This window comes from Chionomys nivalis, chromosome 4 (assembly GCF_950005125.1).
Source record: "Chionomys nivalis chromosome 4, mChiNiv1.1, whole genome shotgun sequence".
Classification (NCBI taxonomy): Eukaryota; Metazoa; Chordata; class Mammalia; order Rodentia; family Cricetidae; genus Chionomys; species Chionomys nivalis.
The window spans coordinates 57335654-57348399 of record NC_080089.1 but is presented as its reverse complement, the minus strand read 5'-3'; the positions used below and the strand labels follow the sequence as shown (position 1 = coordinate 57348399).

The 12746-nt window shown below is 46.3% G+C and overlaps 1 protein-coding gene and 1 non-coding gene across 5 annotated transcripts in view; one reads left to right on the top strand and one right to left on the bottom strand.

Annotated features, from left to right (window-relative positions):
* Pml (PML nuclear body scaffold) overlaps window positions 1-12746 on the top strand; it is a 36768-nt gene that overhangs the window by 11428 nt on the left and 12594 nt on the right. For all 4 annotated transcript variants that reach the window (XM_057767743.1, XM_057767745.1, XM_057767744.1 and 1 more), the window contains exons 3-6: window positions 6835-7415; window positions 8454-8524; window positions 11852-11989; window positions 12392-12653. In XM_057767743.1, the coding sequence (XP_057623726.1) occupies window positions 6835-7415; window positions 8454-8524; window positions 11852-11989; window positions 12392-12653 (1052 nt within the window). The remainder of the gene's footprint in view (window positions 1-6834; window positions 7416-8453; window positions 8525-11851; window positions 11990-12391; window positions 12654-12746) is intronic.
* LOC130874055 (U6 spliceosomal RNA) lies at window positions 5872-5977 on the bottom strand. Its single transcript, XR_009057098.1, has one exon. It is a non-coding gene; the product is annotated as a U6 spliceosomal RNA (small nuclear RNA).

The window sequence follows — 12746 nt, the reverse complement described above, 5'->3', positions numbered from 1 at the left end:
GGGATATTGATGGGGATTACATTGAATCTATAGATTGCTTTTGGTAGAATTGCCCTTTTTACTATGTTGATCCTCCCAATCCAAGAACAAGGGAGATCCTCCCATTTTCTGGTGTCCTCTTCATTTTCTTTCTTCAAAGACTTAAAGTTCTTGTCAAATAGATCTTTCACTTCCTTGGTCAGAGTTACCCCAAGATATTTTATGCTATTTGTGGCTATCGTGAAAGGTGATGCTTCTCTGATTTCCCTCTCTGCTTCCTTATCCTTAGTGTATAGGAAGGCAACTGATTTTTTGGAGTTGATCTTGTATCCTGCCACATTACCAAAGGTGTTTATCAGCTGTAGGAGTTCTTTGGTAGAGTTTTTGGGGTTGCTTGTGTATACTATCATATCATCTGCAAATAACGAAAGCTTAATTTCTTCCTTTCCAATACAAATACCCTTGATCCCCTTATGTTGTCTTATTGCTATTGCTAGAACTTCAAGCACTATATTGAAGAGGTATGGAGAGAGTGGACATCCTTGTCGTGTTCCTGATTTTAGTGGGATGGCTTTGAGTTTTTCTCCGTTTAATTTAATGTTAGCTTTTGGCTTGCTGTAAATAGCTTTTATTATATTTAGGTATGACCCTTGTATCCCTAATCTCTCCAAGACCTTTATCATAAAGGGGTGTTGAATTTTGTCGAATGCTTTTTCAGCATCTAATGAAATGATCATATGGTTTTTTTCTTTCAGTTTATTTATATGGTGAATTACATTGATAGATTTGCGTTGTTGAACCAGCCCTGCATCTCTGGGATGAAGCCTACTTGATCATAATGGATAATTTTTCTAATGTGTTCTTGGATTCGGTTTGCCAGTATTTTATTGAGAATTTTTGCGTCGATGTTCATGAGTGATATAGGCCTGTAATTCTCTTTCTTGGTTGGGTCTTTGTGTGGTTTTGGTATTCAAGGAGGACTTCTGTGTTCCAGGACGTTTTCTTAATTAGTGGTCGATGTGGGAGGACCCTGAGTTCTATAAGAGGGCAGGTTGAGCAAGGCAGAGGAAGCAAGCCAGTAAGCATCCTCCTCCATGGCCTCTGCATCAGCTCCTGCCTCCCTGTTTCTGCCCTGTTTGAGTTCCTGTCCTGACTCCCTCCTGTGATGAACGGTGCTGTGGAAGCGTGAGCAAAATGAATCGTGTCCTCCCCAGGTTTCTTTGGTCGTGGTGTTTCATCACAGCATTAGAAACCTGAGACATCCGAGCTGTCTTGACAGTGAGCATTTCCTATCAGGTTATTTGGGAAGCTGCCAGACTACATCAATCTCAAACTTCAGGGACATTTTCCTACATTACTCTGCTTTCTCCTCAATTTCTGCCTTCTTACCTTTTTTTGCTTTGCTACCACAAATGGCACGCCTTTTAGTTTATTTTTTTTTCAGTGGTTTTTTTAATTAATAACCTAACAGTATCACTACACTTTAAAGGAAACTTACGTAACATCATTTGAGTGGGTAACCAACATAGAACTACCATATACAAGCAAAGCCATGTGATAGTCATTTTTATAGCTTACTTGATAACTCCAGAATTGCTTGTGTTATATAGGGAATCATTGTCTGTTTCGTATAGCACCAGATTCTGTTATGTTTAATGATGAATTTTTGTCATTGAATTTTGTAACAAATTTCTGACATGGTGTATATTACACTTTAGATATATTCTGCCAAAGCTGTTAAGGTTAGTGTGGCATTCAAGATGGGCGTAAGTAAATGGCAGAGTTGGCTGTTTATATATATATATATATATATATATATATATATATATATATATATGTGTGTGTGTGTGTGTGTGTGTGTGTGTGTGTGTGTGTGTGTGTATCCAATAGAGTGACATGTTGTTATCTTTCTCTCTTACTGAATACCCTTTTTTAACTCATGGCCTTAACTGATTATTTTGGATATTTCTATTTTTTTCCTTCCTCCTCCTCCTCCTCCTCCTCCTCCTCCTCCTCCTCCTCCTCCTCCTCCTCCTCTTCTTCTTCTTCTTTTGGTTTTCTGAGACAAGGTTTCTCTGTAGCTTCAGAGCCTGTCCTGGAACTAGTTCTTCAGGCTGACCTTGAACTTGAGTGTATGCGCACATGCCTGTGTGTGCATGCCTGTGTGTACATGACTGTGCGTGCTTGTGTGTATGTGTCTTTGGCTGTGTGTGTACATGCCTGTGTGTATGTGTACATGACTGTGCATGCCTGTGTGTATGTGTACATGACTATGCGTGCTTGTGTATATGTGTCTTTGGCTGTGTGTGTGTTTGTAGACTGGAAGTTGATGTTGGTGTCTTATTCGGTTGTTTTCCACCTTACTTTTTGTCGACTGCCTCGGTGGGTCATTAGTCTAGGGATTGTAACCCGCCTGGCTGATCAGGTATTCCAGGGTCACGGAGAGGCACTACCTGAAAGACATGGGCGGGAGACAGGAAGGAGGCCAAGCAAAGTTCTTGTCAAAGTCTCCGTTTATTAGAGTCATTGTTACAGCTTATATATCCTCTGAATGAGGAGTTTGGCTTGGGATGGGGGCAGGGGATCTTGCCGCGTGGTCCACCTCGGTCATGTAGGCCAAGAGGTCACGATTCCTTCTCGGCCAGGAGTTCGCAGGTTAACACACCTAGTTCTCTGGATAATTAGAGTGTGAGGCGGGTTCCGCTAACAGCTAGCTCTCTATTGACAGTTAATTGGGTGCGGGATAGGCTCTGCCAATAAAACAATTCTCACTACAATTGGGAAGTGGAGCCCTCTGCAAACTCCTCAGGGCGATGATCCCTATAATAATTTGGGGGGGGGGAATGGTTCCTGACAACTTTTTGAGACAGAGTCATGGACTCTGGGGCCCCCTAATTCAGCCAGACTGGCAGGCTACAAACTCCGGGGATCCACCTGTGTCTGCCTCCACCATGCCTTGCTTTTTATGTGATTGCTCAGAACCCAAACTCAGGCCCCTTGCTTGTGCAGTAAGCACTTTACCAACTAAGCAATCTTCCCAGCCCCCAAATTCATCCTCTTTCTTGCAACATTTTAAAAGATTTATTTATATATTATGTATACAGTGTTCTGCCTGCATGTATCCCTGCAGGCCAGAAGAGGGCACCAGATCTTATTACAGATGGTTGTGAGCCACCAGGCTTGGTGCCTTCTTCCTCCTCCCCATGCCAGGACATTGATTGATTGTGTGCTTGTGCCTCTGCATTTGCCACAGCACAGATGTGGAGGCCAGAGGTCATCCCAAAGAGGTTGGTTTTTTTTTCTTCGCCACGTGGGTCTTAGAGCTCTAAGTCGGTGGTCAGGTTTGATAGCTCCCACCTTTATCTGCTGAGCCATCTCACTGGCCCCACTTTTCTGCTTAAAGACTTATTCAATGAGGTTTTGTTATTTTCTTCATATAAAGTGTACATATTTCTTGCTAGTATGCCTAAGTATTTTGTAACAATTTTGGACTATTGTTGTGAATGGAACCCCCACCCACCCCGATTTGTTTTTATTTCCTTTGATGAAACAGAATTAAGTGCTCTCTCTCCCTCTCTCCCTTATTCTGTCTTCTCCTCCTGTCTTCCTCTTCCACCTTCTCCCTCTCCATCTCCTTTCTCTCTCACTCTTTTAATTCTGGTGTAATACAGTCATTTTGCTGAGTAATTTCTTGTTGACTCAGTAGTTTTTTTAGTTAATTCTTTTGTATATTCTGGGAGGAAATAACTGACCTTTTGCCCTTCTGGAGACACAACTCTCTTTGTCTTGGCACAGAACCCTGTGTAGATGCCCATCTCACCTCTGCCTATTTCATAGTGCCAAGCACATAGTACGGGCTCAGTGAGTGTCCCCCAGACGTGGGGGAATGAACCACTTGGCTAAGATGATCATTCCTGCGTGATGCATTTACCCCTATCCTGGGTCTACCCTTAACCTCCTCAGAGAGTTAAGGGCTTTGGAAGTTGTGACCTGCAAATGGCATTGGCCTGAGGTACAACCCTCTGCTCCATTGCTGCCCCAGTCTGGCTCTCGCTAGGTAACAGGAGACTCCACGCATGGAAGAGCTGTATGTTTGCAGCTGGTGCTTTTCCCACACTCTGGGCTCTCTGGGAATCCTTTGCTGTCTTGAAATAAGCCTCAAATATCTGATCAAGTGCGCAGGCATCATCGCTTTGAGTGGTCTGGGGAGAGTGAGGACCAGGGTGTAACCAGCAGCTCTGTTGATAGTTACGGGTCATGTTGATCTTGGTAACTGAGGCCAAATTGACCCCAGGTAAGACTTTTCCCCAGAACTCAAATGAGCTTTTTCTTAGCATCAGGGGTGAGATAGATTCTGGAATATCTTGGGAGAAGTAGCTGAAAGTGTCTTTCCTGGGAACTTTTGAAGCAACAGCATTACAGTGGTTAAGAGCGTGGACCTGGTTCCTCCGTTAACTTCCTGTTGCTGCCATAACGAATCGCCACATGCTCAAAGGTTTACAACAATACAGATCCCTTGTCGTGTCTGGACTTCAAATGTTTGAAATGAGTCTGAGACGAAATCAAAGTTCCAGCAGAGCTTGACTCCCTTGGCAGACTTGGGAAAATCCGTTCTGGCTTCTGTGCTGCCCATATGCCTTGGCACACGTTCCCGTCCATCTCCAAAGCCAACAGGAGAACATCGCTCCAGCCTCTGCTCCCATCAGCTTCTCTCTCGCTCTCCAGCTGCCCTTCTTTCTTTTATGACAACTCTTGATTACACCCAGATAACTCAGGATAATCTCTCAATCTTAAAATTCTTTTGAAACAATCTTTTTTTAAAGGTTTATTTATTTGTGTGTTTTGCCTGCACATATGCATGCACATCTGTGCTTGGGGCCCACAGAGGTAAGAAGAGAGCATCAGATCTGAAACAGGACTTACAGATGTCGTGAGTCACCATGTGGGTGCTGGGAATCAAACTGGGGAACTCTGGAAGAGCACCAAGTGCTCTAAACTTCTGAGCCATCTCTGCAGCTCCTATAACCTCAAGTTTCTTAATTTAATCACACCTTTTGGCTTTTGAGACAGGGTTTCTCTGTGCAGCTTTGGTGCCTGTCCTGGAACTAGCTCTTGTAGACCAGGTTAGACTTGAACTCACAGAAATCTGCCTGCCTCTGCCTACAAGTGCCGGGATTAAAGGCGTGCACCACCACCCAGCTTAATCACACATTTAAAGTCCTTTCATTTTGTAACACATTCAAAAATTAGATAGAATGGCTACAGAAAATGCTGTGAAAGTTTCAGTTAGCCTATAGATTAAGTTGAATGATAAAAACTATATGTATATTTATCATATACACCATGATGTTGTGATATACCTTGTAGAACTGGAAAAATTCAACTAATTAGAATATCCATGACATCACATACTTACCATTAATTAATATGTTTACATGCATAAAATATTAAGATAGAGATATACATTCTTTGATCTAGTAATCTAGTATTTGGACTCTACTTCATAGAGAGAAAGGCACCCATACGTTAGGCTGCCTAACATGATGTTATGCTATTAAATCACCATTCACACCAGTCAAAAAATAAAAGGGAGAGAGAAGAAAGGCAGAAAGAAAATGCACAAACAGGAAATCACGTGACTCTTTGTGGAAAGGGAGCTTGTTGAACCAAACAATTGTATTTAATAGCTATAAAGGAGCTATTAAAAAAATTAGGGTTTGTCCCTATGGACCTAAAGGAATGTCCCAAATGAAAGAGTAGAGAAGGAAGTTACCAGGTACTTGTAGTATGGTTTTATTTTATTTATTTATTTATTTATTTATTTTTACCAAGTCATTCATTTATTTCAAGATGTGCACACTCAAGCTGGCTGGGACAGCTCACAGCTCCTAGAAAAATATGGAACGCTTCACGAATTTGCGTGTCATCCTGGCGCAGGGGCATGCTAATCCTCTCTGTATCGTTCCAGTTTTAGTATATGTGCTGCCGAAGCGAGCACTATGGTTTTATTTTTTAAGTACAAACATTAGCCCAGCACTTTGCTCAGCTGTAAGTCTTGGTTTCTTCATCTGTGAAAAGAGAATAGTAAAAGTACCCGGCCAGTACTGGCAAAGGTGGAGTGACAGGCACGGCAGGTGCCTCGGAGTTTGGATGTGGAGAGGTAGGAGGAAGAAACCATCCTATACTCAGCTGAGGCCTGAGTGGGCAGGCCGGGGTCAGAGCTAGAGTTAGGGGATGTTGTTAGGGGATGCTAAGAAATGGCGGGCCAGGCGGGCCAGGTGGGCCTGGTGGTGGTGGTGCACGCCTGTAATCCCAGCATTTGGGAGGCAGAGGCAGGCGAATCTCAATGAGTTTGAGGCCAGCCTGGTCTACAAAGTGAGTTCCAGGACAGCCAGCACTGTTACACAGTAAGAGAAACACTATTTTGAAAAACCAAAAAGAAAAAAAAAAGAAAGAAAGAAATGACGGAAAGAAAGTGATTTGTTTGTTTTTTGTATGTGTCTGCATTGCTACATAGGTAGGGGAATTGTTACTGTGGTCGGTTTTTTTTAACTTTTAAAAAAACGTGTGTTTGTGTGTGTGGGTGCACGTGTGCTATGGCACACGTGTAGAGGTCAAAGGACAGTTTGCAGACGTCGGTTGTGTTTTTCCACCATATAGGTTCTGGGGAATCAAACTCGGTTGTCAGGCTTGCTTGTGAGTGCCTTTACTCCCTGGACTTGCTGGCCCTGTAGTAGCTTTTTATTGTCTTGTATTTTATGGATAGATCCGGTATCATAACCATAGCCATAGACACTGAGTAGGGAAAAACAAGCTGAGAAATAGAATGTCCTAAGTGGTTTCATGTATCCGCAGCATCTACTGCCGAGGCTGCGCCAAGCCTCTGTGTTGCGCATGTGCACTCCTGGACCGCAGCCACGGTGATCTTCAATGTGACATTGGCCAGGAGATCCAGCAGTGGCATGAGGAGCTCGGCACCATGACGCAGGCGCTGCAGGAGCAGGAAAGGACCTTCGACAATGCTCACTCGCAGATGCGCTCGGCCATAGGCCAGCTGGAGCACTCACGCACAGAGGCTGAGGAGCGAATCCGCTCCCGCGTTCGCCAAGTGGTAGAGCATGTGCAGGCACAGGAGCGCAAACTGCTCGAGGCGGTGAATGCACGCTACCAGCGCGACTACCAGGAAATAGCTGGTCAGCTGGGCCACCTGGAAGCTGTGCTGCAGCGCATCCACACTGGTGAGGCGCTGGTCAAGAGGATGAAGCTCTATGCCTCCGATCAGGAGGTGCTGGACATGCACGGCTTTCTGCGCAGGGCACTCTGCCGCCTGCGCCAGGAGGAACCCCAGAACCAGCAAGTCCAGCTGCGCACCAGCGGCTTCGAGGAGTTCAAGATGTGTCTGCAGGACCTCATCTCCTGCATCACCCCGAGGACAGGTAAGTGCTGAGGTCACACTTATGGGCAGCTGGTTTGACATTTAAAGGTCTTATGCTTCACTGCTGCCCCCAGGAGACGGCGAGACAAAAATGATCTGTTTGGTAGATGAAAGAGGACTATCAAGTCTTAGGTTCCAGAGGACAGACTAAAAGGATAGGATGATTTGCTGTGGCAGGCACCCAGAGGAGGCACTTTACTAACTTATACAACTCTGTGGAACAGATGTGACTTTGTCAGCCTTGGGAAACGTGGAAACTGAGAAGCTACTGAGCTGAGAACCGGATGTGGTATCATTGCAGCCCACTCTTGGGGTCTCCTAAGTCCCCTACACCCAGGAAAAGAGAAATCAACTGGGATGTAAGGTTAGGAGAGATGGAGGCTCAGAAAACCTAGCAGTGAGGTACTTGGTCTGACGGAAAGAAAGAACTCTCCTAGAACGAAGCAGCCAGCTGCCGGACTCTAGGTCCTTACTGGTACGAGATAGGCTCTTATGTGATACAGAAGTGGCAGACCAGCTCATCCCTCAAAAGTTGTCCCGTCCAATTGGGAGAGGATCCTGGGCCACGTAGCTTAGACACAAATTTGGCTCTCTCTGAATCAGAATCCCGGAGCTGTGTCCTGTATGAGCTTGTGGCATCAAGGGTTTTTCACAACAAAGACCACGGGTGCACATGTACACCCTCAGGGTTTTTAATTGAAAGTTTTTAGAAGTTCAACTTGGAGCAGCTATTGAGGGCTACCTGTACTGGTCCTGGCAGGTTTCAAGAATAAAGGCTTCCTCCTGGCGCTGGTGGCTATGGGCTCGTAAAGGTGCCGTCCTAGAACGGAGATGCACTTGGGATTTAGAGTCAAAGTACTACCTTCCCTTCTGTTCTCGCTGGATTTATGGCTACAGCAGTCTACTCCAGTCTCTCTGTAGAGACATGTTCAATGGTGAATACCCAGGAAAAGCAGCAAGGACCACCTCCCTGTCACTGTCCCAGCCCAGAATTCTCCTTACTAGACGGCCCTCATGCTTTCTCTGTTTTGCTTTCCAGATGCAGCTGTAGCCGGGAGAGCCAGACCAGAGGCAGCCAGCACTCCCAAGGACTCTGTTGACCTCGAGCAGGTGAGAGGGGGTTTGATGTATGAGGAGAGGTGGTAGACAAGGAGTTGGGAGTCCTGATGTCCTGTGACAGCGGGGGAGTGCCCGAGAGGGGACAGCCAATGGCTGAACTGAAGCTCTCAGGAGGAGAGTTGTTAAGGAAAGGTTAAGGAAAAGCTGGCAGGCTGGTAAGGGTTACTGAATGCCTGGTTAGTTCTTGATGGGCCATGAGCTACTTCAGGAGGGATCAGACCCAGAGGTGGACAGGAGGTGAAGGAAGTAAATGTAAACAATGGCTCTGTTGGATGTGACTCGGGACATCCCTGAAGCTCATACTGAATGTACGAGCCATTTTTTGAGGCTAGCATAGGTGAACCTCCTCCCCCACCCACATGATTCTTGGATTTAAGGCTAGTCATCAAGAGCTCAATCCCACAGATTCCAGAGCCATCACACACCTAAAAGCTCTAGTTTCTCGGGGTGGGAAGACATCCTTAGGTATTCTCATGTTGGTATTCCCTCGGCTGCACCCTTGACTGCATACACACACATGCCTTTGGGGGCAGGAAATCCATTCATTCTTGAGGTGGTACCTCCTCCTCTGATTGCTCTGACTTAGTGCTTCCCAGGGTAGAAATACACGGGCATTCTTTCCATTCTCCTCCACCAGCTCTCCTCGTAGGCAGGGCTCCCCGGCAGCAGGAGGAGTCCTCCCACTTCCTTCCTGCACCTGACATCTTTCACCCCCATCAGCTTGGTGATTCCATTGTGTGTGTCTGCATGTCAAGATGTGGGCCTGGGACTTCTGGTGGGCAACAAGGGTATTAAGCCTCTTTGGGTGATCACCTTGGGGTGATCCTCAGGCAAGAGATTGCTGTGGGCTACAGCAGTCGGGAAAGGCTTCCTGGGAGAGGCAGGGCTTGGAGAATTTGGAGCTCCTAGAAGGCATGGCATCTAAGGCTTCCTGCAGAGTTGCAGCCCCCAAGAGACTTGGCTGTGAAGCAGTTTGAGCTTGAACTTTGGCAGTGTTCTACTTTACAGAACTTCCTGCTTTACGCCACGGTCATAACCTGGGTGCTGAGCTTAGTACTCAGAAAGGGGTGGGAAGCAGTGCATGGGTGCAAAGGTCACGGGAGGCAGGCACAGACCTATTTCAGGGTAATATGGCTGCTTTGTCGGTCCTGTCAAGAGAGGAAACTCTGGTCTTCTCAGCACTGCCTCAGAAGGGGAAATATTTATGATTTTAAAGCTCTCACCCAGTGGTTCTCAATCTTCCTAACACTGTGACCCTCGGGGGATGGCTCAGTGGTTAAGAGCACTGACTGCTCTTCCAAAGGACCCGAGTTCAATTCCCAGCACCCACATGGCAGCTCATAACTGCCTATAACTCCAGTTTCAGAGGATCTGACCTTCAACAGACATATATACAGCCAGAACCCCACTGTATACTAAACAAATAATCTTAAAAATATGGTTCCTCGGGCTGGAGAGATGGCACAGTGGTTAAGTGCACTGTCTGCTCTTCTAAAGGTCCTGAATTCAATTCCCAGCAACCACATGGTGGCTCACGACCATCTGTAATGAGATCTGGTGCCCTCTTCTGGCCTGAAGGCATGCTTGCAGGCAGAATACTGTATACACAATAAATAAATCTTAAAAAAAAAAGAAAGTAAAAAAAAAAATGGTTCCTTATGTTGTGGTAACCCCCAACTATAAAATTGTTTTCTTTTTTTTTTTAATTTTTTTAATTTTTTTTATATAAAATTGTTTTCATTGCTACTTCATAATTGTAATTTTGCTACTGTTAGGAATCGTAATGTAAATATCTGTTTTCCAATGGGTCTCAGGCGACCCCTGTGAAAGGGCCATTCAACCCCAAAGGGGTCACGACCCACAGGTTGAGAACTGCTGCTCTAAGACAACTCTAAGTTAGTTGTGACTTTCTCCCTGTCTTCTTCTTTAGTACTGGTGGGTGGAGAGTTGAGGGAACAGAGGCAGAGACGCCCAGCCTTGCCAATAGGAAGGTCCGGCCTAAGTAGAATGAGAGCCTTTTATATGCCAGCAGCTGCAGTCTCAAAGGCAAAGATAAGACATTTAAACTCTTCGCTCCTGTTCTGAGGATCGAATCTGGGGCTTGGTACATGGTACGCAGGTTCTTTACCATTGAACTGCCTGCCCAGCCCCATGTGTAACTTTGCATTTAAACATTTACCTTAAGTACTTTTGGGGTGGTACCTAGGAGCAGAACTGGTAAGTCATGTGGCAATTTATTTCTTTTTTATTTTATGTGTATGAGTGTTTTGCCTGCATATGAGTGTACCATACGTGTGCACCATACGTGTGCAGTGCCTGAAGAAGCCAAAAGAGAGTATCAGTGCTGGGAACTGAACCCAGGTCCTTTGCGAGAGCAGCCAATACTCTTTTTTTTAAAATATTTATTTATTTATTTATTTATTTATTTATTATGTGTACAATATTCTGTCTGTGTGTATGCCTGCAGGCCAGAAGAGGGCACCAGACCCCATTACAGATGGTTGTGAGCCACCATGTGGTTGCTAGGAGTTGAACTCAGGACCTTTGGAAGAACAGTCAGTGTTCTTAACCTCTGAGCCATCTCTCCAGCCCCAGCAGCTAATACTCTTAACCTCAGAGCCATCTCTCCAGCTCCTTTTTTACTTTTTGAGGAACGGCCCTGGCTTCATTTTGATATAGATACACAAACCCCTGAGCACCAAGTCTGACATGGAATAGTAATAAAGCCAGAATTATATCCATTATGGCTGATCTAATCCTCATCTACCCACTACTGGAGCTCTGTAGGGGCTACATACTCTTTTAGATGTATTGAAGGCGTTTGGCATCTTTCATCCATATCGCCTTATGAAGCAAATGTTATTAGTCCATTTTTTGGAATGAGACTGAGGCCCAGTGAGTTTTAAGTAATTACATTGTGTAGCAGCTGCTGGACAGTTAAGACTCAGGCATGGGGGCAAGCTCACAGGAGGCTGGGCTTGGATTTTCTCACTGCCGCAACTCTACTATTGCTGAGGGAGGTGCTGCTCTCAGCAACAGCGAGTGGTTTGTCTCTAGAGGCATGCACGCTAGGCTAGTTGTCAGGCATGTTCTGAGGAGTTGGGCCTTGTGGTCCCTGAGGTATCTTCCCGCCCTGTCAGGAAACTGCTGATGCCAGCTGGGTACCGGCAACCCAAGTTCAGAAGGAGGTGACGTCATAGAGGGTTTGGGAAGAACTACTTGTCCCAGTGACTGGGACCAAGAAACTTACAACTGAGGCAGGCTGTTAGACCCAGGGTTCCTGGCCATTTCTGACTTTCTTGTTACCTGATCTTCTAGCCCAATGAAGTGCAGAGGGCACAGGCTGAAGCCCTGAACATGTCTGAGACCCAGCCTGTGGCCATGGTACAGTCAGTGCCCGGAGTGCACCCTGTGCCAGTATATGCCTTCTCTATGAAAGCCCCCACCTATCGAGAGGTAAGTCCCCCTACTCAACCCTGCCTCATCTGAAGGGCTCAGACTCCATCAACAGTGAAGCATAGCCAGATGACAATCTGGACCTTCCTGATGTCTTATTTGCTCAGCATGTACCCCCATATTCTCCATTGCTCAGGGCTGCTCCACTAGGAAGCCCCCAATAAGCTTGATCCCAGCTGGGATGCTGAGATGATCAAAGCTGTAAGGCCAGCAGAGATGGCTGGCCAGTGGCCATGACCAGTGTGCATGGCAACCCAAGAGAGCTTCCTGACTGCAGAGATATGGTCAGCATGGCCAAAGGAACAGGAGCAAAAACATGCCACAAGCCCATGGCACTCAGCTCAGGGTCCTCAGCCCAGCAACACTGGAGGCTCCTGAGTAGCCCCTGTAATCACTGTGCAGGAAGCCTCTCAGACAGTCATCTCCAAGAAGAGGAAGTGCTGCTGCCACAGCGATTGCTCCAGGAAGATGGTCAAGATGGAATCCACAGAGGAGGATGAGGACAGGTTGACCACCAGCTCCCCTGAGCAGCCCAGGCCCAGCACTTCCAAGGCCATCTCGCCTCCGCATCTGGATGGGTCTTCCAACCCTGGGAGCCCCATCCAAGAAGAAGAAACCCTCCTGCTCACCAGCAATCATGTAACCAGCGACACAGGGGAAACAGGTAGGGAGATCAAGCAGGCTGGCCCCTGGGTAGGACCCTCATGCTGTCCTCAGATATCTGGAACACCCCCACCCCACAGCCTGATCCCACCTG